The sequence below is a fragment of the Thamnophis elegans genome, chromosome 3 (assembly GCF_009769535.1).
Source record: "Thamnophis elegans isolate rThaEle1 chromosome 3, rThaEle1.pri, whole genome shotgun sequence".
NCBI lineage: Eukaryota > Metazoa > Chordata > Lepidosauria > Squamata > Colubridae > Thamnophis > Thamnophis elegans.
Genome location: NC_045543.1, coordinates 102,286,808 through 102,308,666, shown reverse-complemented (window position 1 = coordinate 102,308,666; position 21,859 = coordinate 102,286,808). Strand labels below are relative to the sequence as shown.

At 38.1% G+C, this 21,859-nt stretch overlaps 1 protein-coding gene across 5 annotated transcripts in view; it reads left to right on the top strand.

Annotated features, from left to right (window-relative positions):
• The window catches only part of PAM (peptidylglycine alpha-amidating monooxygenase), a 140,035-nt gene extending 125,899 nt beyond the window's left edge, over window positions 1-14,136 (top strand). For 3 of the 5 annotated variants that reach the window (XM_032213395.1, XM_032213399.1, XM_032213396.1), the window contains 6 exons: window positions 3,800-3,918; window positions 5,781-5,880; window positions 7,145-7,198; window positions 9,741-9,941; window positions 12,266-12,322; window positions 13,027-14,136. In XM_032213395.1, coding sequence (XP_032069286.1) covers window positions 3,800-3,918; window positions 5,781-5,880; window positions 7,145-7,198; window positions 9,741-9,941; window positions 12,266-12,322; window positions 13,027-13,208 — 713 coding nt within the window. In that variant the 3' untranslated portion in view covers window positions 13,209-14,136. The remainder of the gene's footprint in view (window positions 1-3,799; window positions 3,919-5,780; window positions 5,881-7,144; window positions 7,199-9,740; window positions 9,942-12,265; window positions 12,323-13,026) is intronic. The other 2 variants (XM_032213397.1, XM_032213398.1) reach the window with 2 other exon arrangements.
• The last annotated feature ends 7,723 nt before the right edge of the window (window positions 14,137-21,859 follow it).

The following is a 21,859-nucleotide window of genomic DNA, read 5'->3' as shown; positions in this document are numbered from 1 at the left end:
ATCACATTTGTTAAGTGAATCACTGCAGTTAATAAGTTAGTAACTTGGTTGTTAAGTGAATCTGGCTTCCCCATTGACTTTGCTTGTCGGAGGGTGACAGAAGGGGATCACATGACCTTGGGATACAGCAATGGTCATAAGTGTGAACCAGTTGCCAAGTATCTGAATTTTGAACACATGATCATAGGAATGCTACAAAGGTTGTAACTATGAAAAACAGTCCTATGTCACTATTTTTAGTGCCATTGTAACTTTGAATGGTCACTAAATGATCTGTTGTAAGTCAAGGACTAATTGTTATTTCTCTAATGTAAATTGGAGGTCTGACTACAGTGGAACCTTGGGGGATGGGGGAATTTAATCTAAATAAGCCATTTCATTAATTCCTAATTTTATATTAGAAAGCCAAGTTGCAAATTGTAAGTCATATTTGGCTGTAAGAAAAATAGTAATGAGAGATATATACTTTTTCTATCCGATTCTTAAACTTCAATCTTTAGGATTCATACCACATTGCTATGGCATGAAAAACAAAGCATAAAGATACAACTACTGATTAGTTGGTGCAGTGGCTCAGCGGTTAAGACACTGAGCTTGTTGGCTGGACAGCTGACAGCCCAGGTTCAAGATTCAAGTGCTACATGATGAGGTGAACTCTGTGTTACTTGCCCCTGCTCCTGCCAACCTAGCAGTTCAAAATCATGCAAATGTGAATAAATAAAAGGGTACCACTTTGATGGGGAGGTAACAGCACTCCATGTTTCCACTCTACAGTGTGTTGTCATGCTGGTCACATGACCACAGAAACGTTTTTGGATAGCGCTGCTTAAATGACCTTGAAATGGAGATGGGTACCACCACGTAAAGTCAGCTATGACTAGCAGAGTAAAATCCACAAGGACTCCTTTACCTTACCTTTTACTGATTATTTAAACATTTTATGACCTAAAGTTTAGGGACATTTTTTTTTCTGTTAAGACAGATGATTTTATCTTATCATTAGACATCTTTCCTTAATAGGTCTTAGTACTGTGATGGCGAGCCTATGGCATGCGTGCCCAAAGCAGCATGCGGAGCCATGTTGCCTGGCACACGCAGTGTCACCTGCTCCTCTTCCGGGTTTCTGGTGTGCATGCGCATGCAATGATCAGCTGGCCGTTGCGTATGCGGCAGTGCCAGAAACCGGAAGAGCTGATCTTCCATTTTCCGGCATGAGCATGGATGCCAGGCCAACTGATCGGCGCGTGTGCTTATGCGGCAGTGACTGAAGACTTTCTGGCCAGCGCACATGCATCTCCTTTTCCTGGCTGCAGTCCAGGCATGCATATGAAGTGCTCCCTTTTCGGCACTTGGTGCCGAAAAGATTAACCATTATTGTCTTAATATCTGACAAAGAAGCAAAAATCATCTATATAGATTTCTCTCCAAAGATCAAGAATAGATATCAGAGTGCTATTTTTTCAAGTGAGACATACTACAAGCATTGTAATATGTCTCCATTCTCAAATTTATTTAGTCTAAAGAGAGTTATCAGAGAACAGATATCTAGGCTCCTAGATATTGAATATCAGATGAGAGAAGCCTTCTCCTAGCATTTATCCAAATACAATCTAACTACTCTGGGTAGAAAGCAGCTGATGGGACCCACATTTCAACAAAATGCGGATTGTTGATTGAATACCTTCCTTTCTATTGGGATTGAATAGCTTACTTTCTATTTTTAAATAAGAGATTTAATTGCTGGTTTCCATACCTGGTTGAACTTGTCCTTGTGTTGATGTTTCAGTTGAATCAACCTGTCTCCCATGTACTATTACACTTTACTTTCTATAATGATACTTGAAGAAAAATTTTCTTTGTTGTTGCATATTCCAAGTCAGTTTGAGGAATCTTACATTAATTTACTTATCTAAAATAAGAAAAATCTTGTGCTTAATAAGTTACAGAAAGTTATAAATATGTGCAAACAACTTCTGATCTACCTAAGTAAGCACCTCCATATTTGTTCTATCAATCTTTAGTCCTATATGAATAAATTAGCAATTATAACATTTATACTTTAGAGTATTAGATTGTACAGTACAATTTATTTTGTGGGTGAATATACTGAGTATAAAATGTTAAAATTCACTTAAAATTAATGTTTACTTTTCTTATCTAATTTTAAATATCAGTTTTGGTTTGTAACCTTAGTGTTAATAAATGCAGTGAAGCATTATTTTATTTACCTCAGTATATTTCACTGACATGGCTGGATTTTATTATATTTTGTTATCTATGTCCTTATCTACCTACAATCACTATAACACTAATAGGTTGTTAAGTGATATTAAAAGAGTTTTTAAAGGATGCAGTGGTGATAACTTAGAATAATCAATGAATCTTATGAAGAATTTTTAGGCCATTATATTGTATTTATTTCTAGAAAATATCTTGCCACAAATTTTATCAGTCACTTACTCTGCTGTAAGAACACATTGTGACAAGGCTGCCCTCTTATGTTTAGTGGGCTTATCTTGATTAAGACTCTGACCAGATTCTTTGTGATAGTGCTTTATTGTTTTGTTTTGTTTATAATTTTCAGTCAATATAATGAAAAATATTAAAAATTTGAAAATTGGGGAGGGTGGTTTGGGAAGGTATTAATTTTACCTTGGGCTGTGTTTTACCTTGGGCTGTGTTCTTTATACTGGAGCATATTGTTTGTGAAGTGCTTGCTTCTACTGCTTTAGAATTAAATGTTTCTGTAAAGCCATTACAACACTGTCTTATCAGTATCCCTGAACCAAACATTATCCATTTACAAGATGTAAATGATACCCTGAATCCTAAAGAGAAGAAGTAAAAGGAACATAATGGAACTCTAACATTTTTTGGGAACAATGTAAAAGATTCCATTCCTATTTTTCATTCATATTTAAGAGACTCTTCAACCCCCTTGGAAGGCAAAAAAGGGTGGGGATGTCTACCCTTTATCTCTATTAATACTACTTAAGACTCCATACAATGTGACAGATGTGTGATGTGTACATTTTAATAATAAATATCCTGTTGCAGCAATTAATCTTTTTCCAATTTATTTTTCTCCTTAAAGATTACACTACTTGTACTCCACGAGGTCTGTCATAACTTAAAGGATTAATATTTGTGTGATGGCATAATGTTGTTCCTATCAATTCACTGTTGCAAAAGCAATCTCATATATATTGGCAGTTTTGTTGATTTTAAGAGTATATCCTCAAAAAAAAGATTCTGTCAGACAGAAACAGCTTCAGAGTTCTGCAGTGTGAAATCCCAAAGTTGGTTGCAGAACAGTGAAGCGTTCTGCAATACTAGGCTTGCTGATTTTAGAAGCATTACGCTTCGATTTTTCCACTTGCGTCATATACTCCTCCTGACATTCAGGTCCCTAAATCCTAGCATTTTATCAGCATTCTAAACAAAATGAACATGAAATTTGTCAGTTTGCCCCTTCTGTATAGTTGGAGATCAGCCAAAATGCAAAGCATTTTGTTCTCTTATACTTTCTCTTATATGGAGCACTAAAAAAGGGATTTTAGTTCCTGCAAAATCTGCAGGGTAGGTGGATTCTCCTTGTTCTTAGAATTTCAAGTGAGCAATAGTAAAAACAATCACAGATGGCTTTCAACGTGCAATTGAACATTAGGGGAATGAAAACAATAATACTATAGATGCGTAACTTTTCTCAATTGTGCATTGTTGTGCTTAGACTGGATTGTAAGAAATAATAAACTTTTCATTATATGCATAGTATTAAAATGTGAGTTTATGTTTATAGGTGGCCTCCTGTATGCAGTTAATGGAAAGCCTTACCCTGGAGACAGGGAGCCAGTACAAGCATTTGTGATGAACTTTTCAACTGGAGAAATCATTGACACTTTCATTCCACTTAGAAAGGTAACACATTGTGAAACTTGACTTGGTATTATTAAAAATGCATGAATGCACTTTTTTTCTATTCTACATCTTGTGCACATTTCAAATTTCATTATGAAAAATCCCATCTAGATACTTTTTAAAATAATGTTTTATGGATTATTATTATTATTCTAGCTCATATAACAGAATTCTCATATTAGACAGTATCACTGAATAACATTTCAGTGCAGTCAGATACTTAATCCTAAAATGTTTAACCTAAAAATGCATGGGATTTGATGTTTCAGAAAAACTATTTTGAATTATTTATTAAAAGAGTTCAGCCAAAAAAAATAATATGCAAGACAAACTACTGTAACACTATTTTAATAATAAAATGGCAATAGCCAATAAGAAATAAACATATGTTACCCTTTAAAGATTTACATGAGCACTAGGTGGTCCATTGGACTGTATCAATTGTTGCATAAGATGATTCCTTAAGTGTAATGCACAGAAGACTGGATTACATCTAGAGTTCTCCTAAGGACTTTGGATGTTTCTCGATGTGGGGGGAATAGCGAAGTCAATAATGTTATTTGCCAAATTATGAAAGCATGCTTAGTTGCTGAAAAGGAAGCAGGTGGTTTTGCAGTTTTTGGATTTCCCTTTTTATTTAGTAGTTGAATTTTCCAAAACTAGAGCCAAAGGATGGTAAATTTAAATTAATTGATGAAACAGCTTCATTAATCTGTATCTACAGGGGATCAGCAAATTCCCGAGGCCAGATAATGATGAAACACTATTAGAAAAACTTTAAAGCAAGAATGCCAGCTAGAGAGAAAAATATGTTCCAAGAAAGAAAAGCTATCTGTATGGAATTCTGATTTCTGGATTCTAATAGTGTATTGTAAACTAACAGGACATGCATTTGGAAATTGGGGTTTTATATTCTGTTACTGGACTTGGCTTGATGTTATTGATTTATTGTTGATTTGAGTTTTATAGGTATGGTTTACATAAAATACAGAATTAAAAACATGAAAATACAGAATAGAAATTAACAGCCTCACCTTGGTACTTTGTAACAGTTCAAAGACATGCATTGGTGCTCTTTGGATTTTTTTTTTTAAACTTTGCAAAATAATTCAAGAAAGAAAGAGGAAATGGTGTCCCAAAGTAATGAACTCTCTCCATTTTCTTCTTAGCTTTAACTATACTACATGCAATATCTGGCTCAGAATTTATGCAGCACACAGTGGCTTATTGCCTCATATGGAAAGGCTTTTATTTAATTAGGCTACAGCCACAAAAAGATAAGAGTACAGGCCAAGAAATAAATTTGATTTGTTAATGCAGGGAGGGAAGAGATATTTCACTGAGGGCAAGTCAGAGTACATTGTAATAGTGTTTTCTGTTATTTTTAGCTTGTCTGTAGCTGCCCCTACGCATGTAGAATCAGCCTGCCATCAGATTAAAATTAATCAGTATTCTAGGTTTTTGTCTGCTTTGAAAACTTAAAACAAATGTCAAGTGCACTTGAATAAATTCTTTTTTCCACCAATGTGTTTTTCTGATTATTGAGAACAGGAAACAAACAACATTGTTTAGTTAAAAAAAAAACCATAATATCTATCTTATCAAAAGAATAATGATTTAGAAGTAATCTGGGAAGTTTTGAAGAATGAAGACTCCCTGGAGTCTTCCATTTATAGTTACAAAGTATATTTTATTGTTTCCTCAATGACATCCCTGCTAAGAATCTTTCACAATTTATACAAATTATGATTAAAAGTTCAAACACTGTCAAATGCCTCTGCATTTGTAATTCTGCATCTTGAATTACTGAATAATTTCCAATGTCTTCCTTATTTTAATATGTTGGCTATTTACCTTCGTAGAATTTTGAGATGCCACATGACATTGTTGCTTCAGAAGACAGACTGGTGTATATTGGTGATGCTCATGCCAACACAGTGTGGAAATTCACATCCACAGAAAGTAAGAAATTGTTGCCTTAGATCATCACAGCATTAATATTCCCATATAAAAAGAGGATATTCTTAAAGCTACTGTGCATTATGTCTCAATGTATGTCGGGCAAGATTTTTGTAAAAAGGTTGTAATGCTGTTTGACAGATTAACCAAAGATTTCTGTGCCTCCTAATGCTCTATTTTGTTAAAGTGTTTGTGGAATGATTTTTTCAGATGATTTTATCATTGTTCTGTACATGCAGTCATGTTTTAACTGTGTTTTTAAATCATGTATTTGCAATGTTTTAAACTGAGCAGAGTTTTAGTTAATAAATAATTATTTGTTTCCTGTATTTATCAGAAGCCTCTATAAAATTACTGTAAATTAAAATGGGGTTGGTACGCAGCTATTTTTTCAGTAACTCTTGGTAAGGAATAAGGAAAAGTAATGCTCTGAACTATCAGAGCTAGACTAACTGAGGGTCTAAACTTGTAATGAAATCCAAACAAGACCAATGGGGATTGTTACTTTTGCTCTTTTAGAGATTCACCAAGATGATTTGCAATATTAAATGCTGTGTTGCCATGTGTGGCTTTATGATCTTGTTAAAGAGAGCTCTTCATCCCAGGTTGTTCCTTAGCATCTGGCATGCAATGTCCATTGACAGGCCAGCTGAGAATCGTAGTCACTCTGCTGTGCAAATGGTTTGAGTTTCATTTTCCTGTGCCATTTTCACATCTTGTTAACCTAAATAAGTCGTACCCACTGGAATATTTGCTGTCATTTGGTCACTGAAGTTGGCACTTGTTCTTGGCTGAAAGTGTCTCTATCAGTATCTTTGTGCTTAAAGTCATTAAGGGATAATTCGTGTGTGTGTGTGTGTGTGTGTGTGTGTATCTTTCATTTTATATTTTTAAAGCATAATAAAACAACAAAGTAAAGAAATCTGAAAGTAGAAATAGGTAAGAATGAAAGGACTGTAAGGATTCCCAGATCACAATTTTGTGATTGTTATAAATCATCTGCCAACCTAGTACACGCCAAGAATAAATGTTTTGTGCTGACATTTTGGTTTATGTTTCTGATTTCCTGGGTAGAAAACCTTTCATTATTTATTCTGAAAGAAATGTACTACTTACTATATACTACTTATAGTATAACCCCTGCTATTCTAGAGCTGCTGTGCATTCTTATATTTGCAACATCAATTATGTATCACAACTGGTGACCATTACTGGTTCAATGAATCATAGACATCACAGTGTGTCAAAAGCAATTTCTGTGTTTCAGAAATGGAGCATCGGTCTGTTAAAAAGGCTGGGATTGAAATACAGGAAATAAAAGGTTGGTCTTTATTTCTGCCATTTAGGCTCAGGGGAAGGTGCTGATTCTGTGTTGGATTGTGCAAAGTGCTTCAGCTTAAAACATTCTGACCACAAAGAAGCTGTTCTGATTTTCCCTGATTTTGTGTTTTGAGAGTTTAGTTTCAAGATTGGAACAAAACCCAAGCATTAAATAGAACTTATTTGTTACGAGAGGAATTGCTTTGAGTGTTGCAACTGTTCTGAGCACTGTGGTCAGTAATTGTTTCGTAACTTATGCATGAATGCTCTTTGAAGACATCCATCCCCAAAGCATCAAGAATGCTTTGTACTTTCTAGTTTGCAAGCAGCGCCCTAAGTGTTCCATATCGCCCTGATGTAGACCTCCAGAGCAATAGAAATAGTTACCGTGTGTCTGTGTAGTTTGAAGACTGGTTGTCCCAGCCTTTTCCATTTTTATTTTCCAACAATTGGGGTAGATTGGCTTTGGTCTTACAGTCTACACAATTCTTGGGATTGGCTTGCAAAACTCAGAGCCAGCAAAAGCATCAGCACACAACACAGGAGTTCCCTCCTAAAATATGCAATTATGTAGTCTCTACTGAGTTTGAAAGAGGGAAGTTTGGTTTGGAAACACAATACATGGTGTATCAATTGGCAATAAATTGAACCGAGCCAGCAGTATGGTAGGAGACAGCTGTATGAAGGGTGAGTGCAGTTCTGGGCTACATTAGAAGAAACATCATATCTAAGATGTTTGATGTTGTTTTTCTGCCATTTTCAGTTCTAGTGTTCGAGTCCTTGGGAGAAGGGTGGTATATAAATCTAAATCTAATAAACCTAGTGAGACTAAAGCAAAAGTATTATGTTTTGATTCTAAGTTCCACATTTCCAGAAAAATATTGATTAAATAGAGAGAGATCAAATGAGGTCAAGGAAAATAAAAAGGAACTTGAGGTCCTGCACTGAAGAACAGATTGAAGGAATTTAGATAGTTCCTCCTGGAGAAAAAAATGACCAAATGGGGATATGATGTCCAGGTAAATAAAAGGAAGTTACAGAAAGGATTGTCAATAACTATTTTCCAAGGCTGCAGAAATTAGGGCTAGAATTAATAGCAGCTACTTATATTTTATGTAAGTATAAGGGAAAAAATCCTTTCTGATCGTTACACCTATATAAAGTGGAATAATCTAGCTGTAGAGAGGGTAGATACTCTATTTTTAGAGATTTTAAAGAGTCTGTACAGCTATCTCATATTGGTAGTCTAGTCGGGTTTCCTATACACTGCTGAGGATTAGATTAGAATTATCCTTGCAAAAGGAAATTCTCTGATTATATAGATCAGTGATGGTTAACTTGTTTGTCGTTCCATACTGCAGGTGCACGCGCGCTCCCATAATGCAATATGCATGTGACAACCCCCATGCCCCACGTGCATGCATTTGACTCCCGCATGCACCCCAACCCTGTGCCTGCGCATGCAACCCTTGCACGTGTGCCCCCCCCATGAATGTCTCCCACATGTGCCCCTCCCCCATGCATGTGCTGCAGAGACTTGAAAACCAACTGGGCGGTGGGAGGCACACACACATGTACAGTGGAGCTGAGTGGAGGCGGCAGTTCATTTGCCTGCAGAGAAGGCTCTGCGTACCACCTGTGGCACGTGTGCCATATGTTCGCCATCACGGATATAGATGCTTGTCTGGAAAATACTTGTGCATATGAAATAAAAGGATAAGGCTTGATGCACACCAGTTTTTGTTAAATATTAAATTGTATGATCAGCTTCTTCAGGCAATGAGTTACAACCACTGATAGGAACTGTGTCCTTGGTCCAAAAATTGTGACAATAGCAGAATGGAATAGGATGACTTATAAGGAGGAAGAACATTAAGAGAATGGAAGGATTTCTAAAATCCTTACATAGTTTGTCTTAATCATGTATTATTTATAGTATAGCTGCAAAAATATGATTTGGCCACTGGAAAAGATATAAAGTACTATTGTACTGTATAAAGTGGTATTTTAGTTGTTAGGTAGGCTTAAAAAGAAAATTTGTACAGAATCATGTGGGTTCATCCGCTTTCTCTTCCCTCTGTTTTGGCCCACAAACATATAGGATTCAAAGTCACACATTTGCTACCTATAGAACTGTAAAGCTGGAAGAAGACACTTTATAAATTGCTTGTGAGGATAAATAAGCAGTGTTTCATTTTATGCACAAAGAATGGATTTTAACAAGTAAAGTTCTTCCTTGTTAAAGGAAGGACTTTAGTTAGCCATGATTACAAATCCATCATGTATCTACCAAAGACAATTATAGAAATTTCCAATAATTACATGAGGCACATAAGAGGAATTGCAAACAATTGATTGCACTGTCAATAATTTTGACTTTCTTTTAGGAAGTTATCATACTTGCCCTCTTCAAGGCAAGTAGCTAAAAACTGGTATTTAAAAGTAGCAATAGGTGTTCTGAAATGAACTGTTATATTGTAGCAGATTCTGCCTGGATCAAAAGAGTTGATCTGTGTTTAATCTTTTCTTCTCTCCAAAAAAAGCAGAGGCAATTATAGAAGGCACACTGACAAAGAAACCCACATCAAAAGAATTTTTAAGGAAAGAAGAAAGGCATCAAGTTGTCCAGCAGGCTAGCAGTTCTGTTTCCTTTGTTCTTATTACAACACTTCTAACTATTCCAATAGTTGTCCTCTTGGCAATTGCCATGTTTATTTGGTGGAGAAAGACAAGAATCTATGGAGGTAATTAATCTGTGTTTAACCTGGTAACAAGCACTTTTGATATCAAAGCTTTTATAACACAGAAGAATCTCAAAAATGTTTATTTTCCACTGCTGCAGCGTAATCAATTTCTGATCATGTTAACCGGCTTCAAAGAACATACATCATGGGATCTTTGTCCTGAGAAATCAGGATGTATTGTAATTGTAATCTTGTTTGCATTCAGTTCAGTTTTCAATTAGGATGAATGTTCTTGTGGTTTCTGGGATGAGATAATATTTTGAGTTTACAGCATTGCTTATTATATAAGGGAAATTATAAATCTACTGCATAAGAAGGATTATGGAAATGGTCTTGTTGCTTTGTTTAGCTTTTTCCTGAATAAGAGTGGAAACACCTATTCCTTCGGACATTTATCCTGTATTCTTTAGACTCTATTCTGGCATTGATTCTCTCTGAGCCAGCCAAAGACAGCTACTTTTTATTTTAAGCTCTCGTAAAACAGTGCTTACAAGCTCCAAAATTATTGCAGCAGTTAACTTAGAGCAGTGTGCTCTAAAAATACACACAACAGCATCAAAGGTAAAAGCAAACTGTTAAAATCTGTTCCCTAGCCAACTTTATAAATGTGCCGATGCAATTATTAAGCATTATTCTCAGAAAATAATTTCATTTGTGGACAAATGCCTCTTTAAACTCCATACCAGTTCATTAAGGAAAGACAACCTGAGGAATGCAAGCACATAAGAAGTCTAATCCTCTCTTCACCTTTATTAGGCCACAAATACCTTTTTTTCCTATGTTTTCCTATAGGCCACCAAACCCCATTCATTGTTGTCAAAATTCACCATCAGAGTTTTTAATCTCCAAATTTAACCTGAGATGTTATTTTTGAACCTTTGAATTTCAAATTTGGATGGATGATTAGTACCAGAAATGCACACATTTTAATGCTCAATTTTTGTGTGTGTGTGTGTGTGTGTGTGTGTGTGTGTGTGTGTGTGTGTATTTCTCCTCCAAAACACTATATAATGTATATATTACCTATATAATGTATATATTACCCTTGGACTGAAAATGATTGCCCCCAACTGAACATACAAAATCTTTTGAGTATTACTGTAAATGCAGTTTTTATGAGGAAAATCATACTTTATGCAAGAAACATATTGTAATTAAGAGAAACCTTATGAGCTTGGATTCACAAATGCTACATCCAGTTTTGGATGGCGCAGTGGTTAAATGCAGCACTGCAGGCTACTGCTAGATCAGCAGGTCAGCGGTTCAAATCTCACCGGCTCAGGGTTGACTCAGCCTTCCATCCTTCCCAGGTGGGTAAAATGAGGACCCAGATTGTTGGGGGCAATATGCTGACTCTCTGTAAACCGCTTAGAGAGGCCTGAAAGGCCTATGAAGCGGTATATAAGTCTACTGCTATTGCTATTGCTATATTCTCTCCAAGTATAAGATTTTTCAGAAAAAAATATTTTAAGTATCTTAAGTCATATGAAAGTTTATTAAGTTTTTAAGATAGTTTGAATACTAGATTACAAAAACCAACTTAGTTTTGCTAAGTTTAAAAGGCTATGTATTTGTGTGTGACAGAAAAAGAAAATATGAATATCAATTACGAATTAACTGGTGTCTATTAGAAAAAGAAATTAAAACAATTTATATTGTTTCAACTTCTTAGTTTGATTGTGACATTTTTCAGGGACATCAGAAAAAGTATCATCAGACAAGGTGGTTTCATGTTTAATTTGATAAGTAAAATATAATTAAAGGAATCAGGGACACACTATAACAATGATAGGTAACCTTTGTTGTCGTGTGCCAAAAGCATACGTGTGCTCCCCTGCACCCATAATCAAATGTGCGCGCAACACCCCCCCCCACTCTCCCCCTACACATTTGCGTGTGACACCCCCCCCTGCACCCCATTTTGGGCCTAGTAGGTGTCCCTGCAGCCTCCTGGGACAAAAAACAGGCCATGGGGATGCACCCCTGTGCATGCGCATGCGCAACCCGTGCATGCATGTAGATTTTCCACATGCATTTTGCGCATGCACAGGAGAGACCCAAAAATCAGCTGGCCAGCAGGAAGCGTATGCACATGCACAGTGGAGCTGAGCTGGGATGACAGCTCACGTGCCCGCAGAGAGGACTCTACATGCCACCTGTGGCATACGTGTCATAGATTCACCATCACGGGACTAGAATCATTTGTAAATTCCAGCCTTAATGGTAATACTGTACACAGTTTTGTTTCCCTTCCATGTTTTGTTTCAAGTAATTTCACTTTAAAATTCTTGTTCCTAATTTACATATGTTTCTCAATCTTATAGCTGATGCTGATCATAAACTTGATTCAAGTTCAAATAGAATTTTGGGCAGATTTAGAGGTAAGTACAATTAAAGAACTAGTGTTGCCTTTCTATAAAAGTTAAATGATATTCCCTTGCATGTTTTCTTGTTATGCATTGTCTTTCTTCTGATAATGAATCCAGCAGTTACTCCTGATGAGAAAGCTCTAATGATGTTGGCGAGTCATCTACTTATATACCAGACAAATCCTTTGGGAACTGATGATTTCTTAGAGGAACACAGACAAAGCAAAGAATAGGACTAAGAAATTGATTTTTTTTCCCCCAGACTTGCCCTTTATCTAAAATGAAGAAAAATATTGGCTGTAGTACTTTCTGTCAACCTAAATTCTAAATATCTGTGAGCTATTTTTAAGCAAGGAGAGGCAAAAGGTTAGAGGGGAGCATGGGTAGAAACCATAACCTATTATATCATGATACGCCTATGTCATGTCTCATTTGAAAGGAAAATAGAAGAAGGTACATGTTACCTTTGGTGGAAAGATCAGAGGACAATTCTATGACTTTTAAGGTGTTCCATAATGTTGACCAGAAGGAGCTGATAAGCTAACGAAATTGAAACCTGAAAAATCAGAATAACAATGTATAGTAAAAAATATGTCTTTTGTAAGCCACCCAGAATTGCCCGGTAGTAAGATGGGCAGCCAATATGTTCAGTAATAAATGCAAAAAATGTCTTAAGGATAACATGAACCACGTCCTAAATTTGATTTCCATTGCAGGAAAAGGCAGCGGAGGCCTCAATCTGGGGAATTTCTTCCCAAGCCGTGCAGGTTACAGTCGAAAAGGGTTTGACAGACTTAGTACCGAAGGGAGTGACCAGGAAAAAGAAGAGGATGCAACGGATTCAGAAGAGGAAGAACCTGTCCCTCAGCCTCCAGTCATACCTTCATCTTCTTCCTGAAACTGGCCTTTAATTGCTACATGGTCCCAGTCTACAAAGATTGTCAGATTTAGCACGTTTTAAGATTTTACGTATTTAATTGTAAACTGTACTAGTCCTTTGTGAGGCTGTACACGGATTTAATTTTGTTTTTGTTCTTCTGTTCCCTCCCCTTTTGCTTCAGTTCAGTTTTGGAGTGTGAACATTTCCTATCAGTGCCATTGTTTTATGTGAACCTTTTAATAAAGCAGGGCAATCCCACTTTAATTGCAGTAATGCTTTAAAATAGTAATATATACTCATTTCAATTAGGGACCACCTCTATATTTGTAAATAAGTCCCAGTCTCAGCTTTAAGAATACTTTTGGTTTTCAGTTTTTCTTTGGTGCCTTTTCACTTTCGATGCCCTTAATCTATCACAGAAAAGAGAGAATACAGTGCCACAATGAAACAGAGCCACTAAATCTCCTATTTTTTAAAGAAATATCAAAAGTATTCTATTACTTTAAAGTAAAGATTTTAAAAAGTCTCTATTTATAATTGGATCTTTTTTCCCCCCTTCTCCTTCTTCTTGCTCAGACTTCGTGTGTTTCCAGGATGTCTTATTTTTAGATGGCTATACTGTTAGAACACTATTTTCAGAAGCTGAATGTAACTTGTGTAATAAAGTGTTCGCAGAGCATCAGCTGTCAAAGTGGAATTTTTGCATTTGGGGTGAAGGGGAAATGCTGTGGGAGACAGCCCAGTTAAAAAGCCACCAATCCCCAAAGAAGGTTCAGAACAGTTTTTTAACAAACACAGCAACTAAAAAAATGAGTCAAATGTTATTTTGTATGAAAGAAAATATTTTGTTAAGGAGTGCTTTTCTAAAAATAGGAAAAAAAAACAAATCAAAAAGTTAAAATTCCATTACCTGTATAAGTTCATGTTGTAGGGAGGTGTTTTTTTTAAAAAAAAAAATCTGGCCTGTATATCCATCCTCCAGGGCAGATACCAAAATAAAACATTGCTGGAACAGGAAATGTGTGTCAACTTGCATAAGAACTGTTTTTGTTCCTGTATTTTTCTTCATTTATACCATAGAGCCCACATATGATTATCATGTCAGCTTGTTTTAAAATTTAGCATTTTAAAGCACTTTGGAATGCTCAAAATATTTAATTGATATATATTCCAATAGTTCAGAAAGCAACCAATATTGTTCATATTGCACATGGATTAAATATCAAAAAGGGAATTCATGGCAAATGTACTATTTGAAGTAGGGCTTCCTGATTAAAGTTTAGGCAGGTCTACTCGGAAGCAAATCTCACTGTGTGAGCAAATAATTCTTTTAAACACTCCCAGTTTTCTTCACTACTGAAAAAAATATGGGTGCATTGATACATAATTAATATATCCATATTATGTATCATACATAATAGGGATGAAATCAACTTACCTTCGCTACCAGTTCACAAATGTGAGCATGAACTTTCTTTTTTTCTGAATCTTAAAGTCTATACAACTTTCACAAATGTTCAGCTTATTTGGTCATTCTGCGTACTTTTAGCAAAAGCAAAATAAATGTCATTTATTTTGTCTCCACGTGAGTAATGCTGTGCAATATATTGCAATAGTAAATTAACTCTTCACACATACACACACCCCAAAAAGAAAGTAAATGTCCAATTATGCACATAATTGCACCTTTAGCTAGCATTTTAGTGACAAATAGAAAAAGTAGAGTCATCAGGCCAGAACAAGAGGAAGAGCCTAGTCAGCAGTGGAGATTGCTATAGAAAGGGAGTTGTAGCTGCAGTAAACCAAATAATGCATTGTTTACATATTGCTGAAGTGTAACACTTTTCATTATCTCTAATATTCGGGCTATGAAACCTGATCAGATTCTACTGATAGGCTGATAAATACAATAGCGTTTGAAATTATCTAGGATCCCACCCTTTATCCACAAGAGTAGATAAGGCCCAAGGCACCACAGACAAGCATGCCAACATAAGCATCATGCAGTTACCTGAAGGTGTTCTAATTATGTGGAATTACCATCCCAATTAAACAGCTGTCCTTGCCATCAAATATCATTAGGTGGAAATTGGTTCCCTGGGAGGCATCTTGATTAAGTAGTGTTTTCCAATTAAGCAGAGCACTAAAGTAGTTAATCAGAATTTATAGATCAATGTGGTATATTGAAGTAGCATGGTATAGTGTCTATATGTTCTCCCATCCTTATCCTACTCTCCTAGCTTGATTTAGGAGTATTCCTTCAATCCATAATGTCTTGCTAATAAGTCTTATATTAATTCCTGTAACCCCAAATCAGGTTGACAAACATGCTATTTATAAAAGGTGCAAGACAAATGAAAGATTTAACTTTACATCTGAAACCAGAATTGCTTGGAAAAGTTTGATGCTATTCACAATGCAACATCAAGATTAAACCAAGTTTCCTCTTTCTTACTATAACTGTAGTTTTTGCCTGATTATAGCAGCAGCATTTGGAGGAGAAGACAGTGAGCATTGATTTCTGTTGTGATTAAAAATAACTTAATGAAATAGGCGTTCAGTAAAATACAGTATATTCTACATTATGTTTGAAGAGCTAATACAGCTTTTCATCAGATCAATAGTCCCAACATCTCCCCATCTGCGGAGTTACAGTGGCCATTGGAAGATCATGCAATCTATGATTTTATCCTTCAAAAATGTATCCATAAGCAAGTACCATATATATTCGAGTATAGGCCGACCCGAATATAAGCCGAGGCACCTAATTTTACCACAAAAAACTGGAAAAGTTATTGACTCGAGTATAAGCCTAGGGTGGGAAATGCAGCAGCTACCGGTAAATTTCAAAAATAAAAATAGATACCAATAATGTTTTTCAAAGCCATTGTAAAAATTTGCTCTGGATAACAAATTATTATCACACAATACCGGTGTATTCAATGAAATACTTCACTCACCTCATGATGCTGATGTCCCGCTGTGATGATGATGTCCCGTGCAGCCGCGGGAGCGATGTCCCGCCTCCTATGACACACGGCACAGTGATTCCTATCATTGGATCACTGTACCAGAGGAGGTGGGACATCGCTATGTGGCTGCTTGCCATAACAAGGAGGAGGTGGGACATCGTTGCAGAGCGGCAGGAGGGGGAGGAAGGGGAATCGTAAGACAGCCCTGCATTACATTAGAACGTGAGGAGGGGGGATGGTGCGGTGCGCGCTGCGCGGCAAACTAACAGAGGGAGGGGAAACTCACGGGCGCCGGGCCATTCACGAGCGTCACCCAGCGGCATGGCCCCGCCCCTTTTTCTCCTCCATTTCGGGCAAATTTTTCACCAAAAAGTGGGCTGAAAAACTCGGCTTATACTTGAGTATATACGGTAGATTACAAATAGGAAGTTTTTGTAGCCAAAAATAATAGCAGATTTTAAAGGTTGGGTAAGAAATAAAATAGCAACAGTATAAAGGTAATTCATGAAATTATTTCAGGCCTTGGAATTTAATCTACAGCAAGAATTTTGCATCACATGTGCCTAGAACTACTTTCATGTTATTCACCATGATTTCTGCTCTTCTTGCTTTGTTGCATTAAAAATAAATAAATAAGCAAATAAATAATGCAACTGCTGCCATGCTGCAAAGCACACAATTTACCATGCCTCTTATAGCTGCCTACCCCCAAGCATGGATCTAAAAAGCAAAAATGCAATAAAGCAATAACAAAAAATATAAATAAATATGAAGGGTGACCTAGTGCTTTGTTTGAAAAATATGCTTACTTGTCTGAAAAACTTAAAACAGAGTAGGAGTTCAAGAATGAAGACTAGAGGAAAGACCTTCCTGTGATTTGCAACTAATGTTCTATGGGGCAACCATTCTATTAACAGATAAGTCTCTCAAAAGAATTTTTTCAAGTGAATGGAAATGCTGCTCAAAGTATAAATATAACAGCCCAAACTTTGGCAAAATATGCACCTAAGAACTTGGAAAAACTTGTCTAAGTCACTTAACCACTATTTCCTATGAAACTCACAGTAAATTAATCTGATGAGTGAGAATTAGTTGTGCTGTCTTTAGTCACCCCAATCAGCTGAATTAGTCCTCCAGCAGGGAATAGGTTCAGTATATATCTCCTAGTCAATGGTACCTTTTAACCAATCTTAGGTTTATCTTCCTGCTGTAGTAATGACTAAGACTATAGTGCAGAGGTGGGTTTCAGCCGGTTCGGTATGTGCATACTGATGGTGGAAATTCAGTGTCCATTTGCGTACCAGGGCCTCCGGAGGCCCCATATGGAACAGTGCCTCCCCTGGCCTGCCCCCACTCGCTCTCCCCGCCCCCCCCCGTCACCATCCTCTCTCTCTCTCACCCCGCCTGTCCGTACCATGCTTTCCCTGCCCACCCACTTCCTTTGCCAGAGCAGAGGACTCAGCTGTTGGAAGAAGCCCGTGCTTCCTTCTCTTTGACAGCTGCCTCATTTCCAATGCGGGGAGGGAAATCCATGCTTAGAGAGGGAAGAAAGGTAGTCGCTAGCAGAAGCTCGACCTTCTCTTCCCTCTAACGCATGGATTCTCTCCCCACTCTATTAGAAATGAGGGAGCTGTCAAAGAGAAGGAAGCGTGTGGGGGCTTCTTCCAACAGCCGAGGAAGGAACAGGAGCAGAGGATTCGGCTGTTGGAAGAAGCCCACGCTTCCTTCTCTTTGAGAGTTGTCAGTGGCAAACATGAGGGAAATGGTTTGTGTCTGTGTGTGTGTGAGAGAGAGAGGAACAACACACCTACTGTACTTGACAATTTGAGACAGTCAAGATGCAATAATCCCCGCTGGCAAGCACGAGTCCCCCATCTTCCCACCTCTCACCCTTCTGGCAGAGCTGCAGTGTTGGAGCTCGGAGGTGAGGTGAGTTTTTTCCCCCTGGCCCCTGCCATTCTGGAAGAAAAGAAATCTAGTGCAGGAGGAGTAAGAGAAGGGGAGGCATAAAGTAGTGCCACCTTAAACTAAAGCTTCTGAGTAACTGGGAAAGAAAGCTGTGCTTTTTGAGCGGAAGTTTTCAGCAGATTCCAAGCACGGCTTTCTTTCCCAGTTACTCAGAGGCTTTGGTTTAAGGTGGCACTGCTTTATGCCACCTCCTCCTCCTGAAAGCAACAGGTGCCTCATAGACTCGGCGGGTAGCTCAGGGGAGACAATGGCTATGATGACTTCACTCGCTGCGAAGAGGAATTGGCACCACGTTGTTCTTTTAAAGAGGTTAGCAATTTTTTTCTATTTCTTCCCTGCTTCCTTTCCGCATAGACACCCACGCGCACGAAACCCATCTAGTTGCCAAAGAAAGGCAGCATTACCTCCGCTTTACCTGTCCTCCCCACCACCCTCTTGGCTCTGCAGCAGATCAATTAAGAAATAAACACTCTGTTGAAAAAACCAAGACAACCCCCTGGGATGGCCTAAACAGGCGCGAATAGGCTTCCTCACATTCTTGCCAGACTTTTTTCGCTGTTTCTCCTCTTTCTTCTCTCTTCCACCACCACCCTCCTTCGCCCATTTAAGGTAGCTTGAGATGCGTGTCGAGTTGGAGGTTCACAGAATCGTGAATCACAGGTTGGCCAAAGGTTGACAAACATTCAACCAAAACATTCTGCCCTTCGCGTGCCCTGCGATGGCAAGTGCAGTTTTGGCATTGGCTGACTATATTATGTAGGAATCTATGATCCGAGGCAATTTTCTCTATGAATGCCATAAACTGGCAGACAGTGTCTCCGGTGCCATTAGGAATTTATTTTTCAATATAACATTTAGCAACTATTTATTTGAATGTATAAGCTACCTAACTCCTTTGGACTCTTCCTCTTTTTCGTAGATGCACTAATCCAAAGTTTGCTTAAACATCATTTGGCAAAGCCACAATTGGTTAGATTTCCATTGCACTCTTAATTCCTAAAACATAAGTTTTCCAACCACCAAAACAGTTTGTTTTAAATGGATAGTGAGGCTTCTTTGCCAGCCTCCCAGCTGGCAAAACAGAAATTTTCACCAACTGGAAGGTATGTGTGAGAGAGACGGGGGAGAGAGAGAAAGAAAAAGAGAGGAAGAGAGGAAGGAAGGGTGAGAGAGAGAGAAATAAAGAGAGAATATAGAAAGAGAAAGAGAGAGAGAAAGAAAGAAAGAGAAAGAAGGAAAGAGAAAGAAAGAAAGTTGGAGACAGACACACAAGAAAGAAGGAAGAAGAAAGAAAGAAAGAAAGAAAGAAAGAAAGAAAGAAAGGGAGAGACACACAAGAAAGAAAGGAAGGAAGGAAGGAAGGAAGGAAGGAAGGAAGGAAGGAAGGAGGGGGGAAGGAAAAAAGAAAGGAAGGAAAGAAAGAAGGAGGGAGAGATAGACACAAGAAAGAAAGGAGGAAGAAAGAAAGAAAGAAAAAGAAAGAGAACTTATGATCACAATTGAGCCCAAAATTTTGGTTGGTAAGCAAGAGCGTTGTTAAATGAATTTCACCACATTTTACAAGTTGGCCACGCCCACCCAGTCACATGACTGCCAGGCCATGCCCACAGAATAGGCCACGCCCACAGAATAGGTAGTAAAAAATTGAAACCCACCACTGCTATAATATTAAATGCTGCCACCACTATGCTTGATCTCAGCTAAAAGGACCAGAAACCCTGAGACTCAGTGAGTGATTGACACCTAGTGGTTAAGAAGACAAAGAATAACTTATATTTTGCACTGAATGGAGCTTTATTGTCCTACTAATCAAAATATCTTGTGGTTTTTTTTCCTAATTTGTATAATAATGATGCACCAGTAACTTGATTGCTTATCAATTATGGGTTTAAATGTTCAACAATTTATTTAAACAATATAAATAAGCTTTAAATGCTTGCTCATACATAACAGACCCAAGTTAGTGCAGAGCTTTGTCTCTTTTTGCCTCCAAAATAATTAATCATAAACTCTGGTAAGACACAAATTTACTCTGAGACTTCCTTGAATATTAACTCCCAAACAAACCCACCCAACATGGCTAAAAACAAAAAATTCAGGAAGTTTTAGTACAAATGATAACCCCAATTGATTGGATAAAAATTCAAACACAGATAATTATATTTGTGCTAGGATGAAACGTTGCATTTAGTACAGTGGTGGGTTTCAAAAATTTTTAGAACCTATTCTGTAGGTGTGGCCTTTTTTGTGGGAGTGGCTTGGCAGTCATGTGACCAGGTGGGAGTGGCCAACTTGATGTCACTCACCAGGAGATGTCATGGATTGGGTAAAATGTCGTGAAGCTCACTTAACAATGCTGGTTGCTTAGCAACCAAAATGTTGGTCTCAATTGTAGTCATAAGTCAAGGACTAGCTCTGCCTTCCTCTGCATGGCAGCCTTCTCCTAGTAAACTATTTCTTCCTTCTGGAAATTTTCCTCTCTGTTAGAGGCACCAAAATAATCCATACAATGTAAGATTTTCTGCTGCAGCAGGGAGTTGAACTAGATGACCTCCTAGTAGCCTTCAAGCCCTAAATTGCTGTGCTGTTTTATTTCTTTCTGCTAACAAAGAAACCTGCCTGAGGCTCATTCCACATGCCTGCCAGATAGAGAGGCTCATTCCACATGTAGCCTGCTGTCTGGGTGGAAAATGCCTGGAATGCAATAAAGCCCATCCATCCACCTCCTGCTGGCAGGTTGGGGTGAGAGGAGAGGCAGAGAAGCCAGAGGGGAGCCAATCCGAGTCTTCCAAAAGAAAGAGGCTGGGGGAAAGTGTGTGTGCTACAGCATGGTTCTTTGCCTGGCTTCGTGCCTCCTCCTGTGGTCTCCTCAGTGCTTGTGCTCTCCCTCCTCAAGTGTAGTTTGATTGCAGACGGAGCCACATTGCCTTTTCAAACTTTTAATCAGTGAAGCTGGGCTGGATTTTTATATAATTTTATCCAGCTGTGTGTGTGTGAGAGAGAAATGGATGGGGGCCTGGGGAGAAAGTCACTACACTTAGGGAGGGAGAGCATGAGCGAGCACTGAGGAGACCACAGGAGGAGGCAGGAAGCCAGGCAAAGAGCGTTGCTGTAGCACACACACTTTCCCCCAGCCTCAGAAAGATCCACTATGTAAAAATCCAGCCCAGCTTCACTGATTACAGGTTTGAAAAGGCAACGTGGCTCCGCCTGCAATCAAACTATACTTGCGGAGGGAGAGCACAAGCGAGCCAGGGTCCTTCCCTCCAGCCTTTGCCCAAATCCCCACACAGCACCAGGAGGATGAAGTTTGAATTCCTCCCTCTCCCTCTGACCCACACATACCTTTTCCAGCTGCTTCAGAGAGGACTTCAACTCTGCTCTTATCTCGGGTCCTCTGAAGAAGCCCCACCCTCACTTCGTTCTCTTTGAAGGAAGGGGAGGGTAGGGCAGGGGAGCATATCAGTATGGGGGCATGGCCACACCTCCATGGAATGGGTACACAAAAGTATGGCAAATTTCTAGAACCGGTACGCCCGAAGAGGTGCGAACTGGCAGGAACCCATCTCTGATTAAGTACAACAATTGTGTACGATAGATAGATAGATAGATAGATAGATAGATAGATAGATAGATAGATAGATAGATAGATAGATAGATAGATAGATAGATAGATAATATTTGAATTGCCTTAGAAACTGACTTTCTTTTAAAACATGAGGAATTACT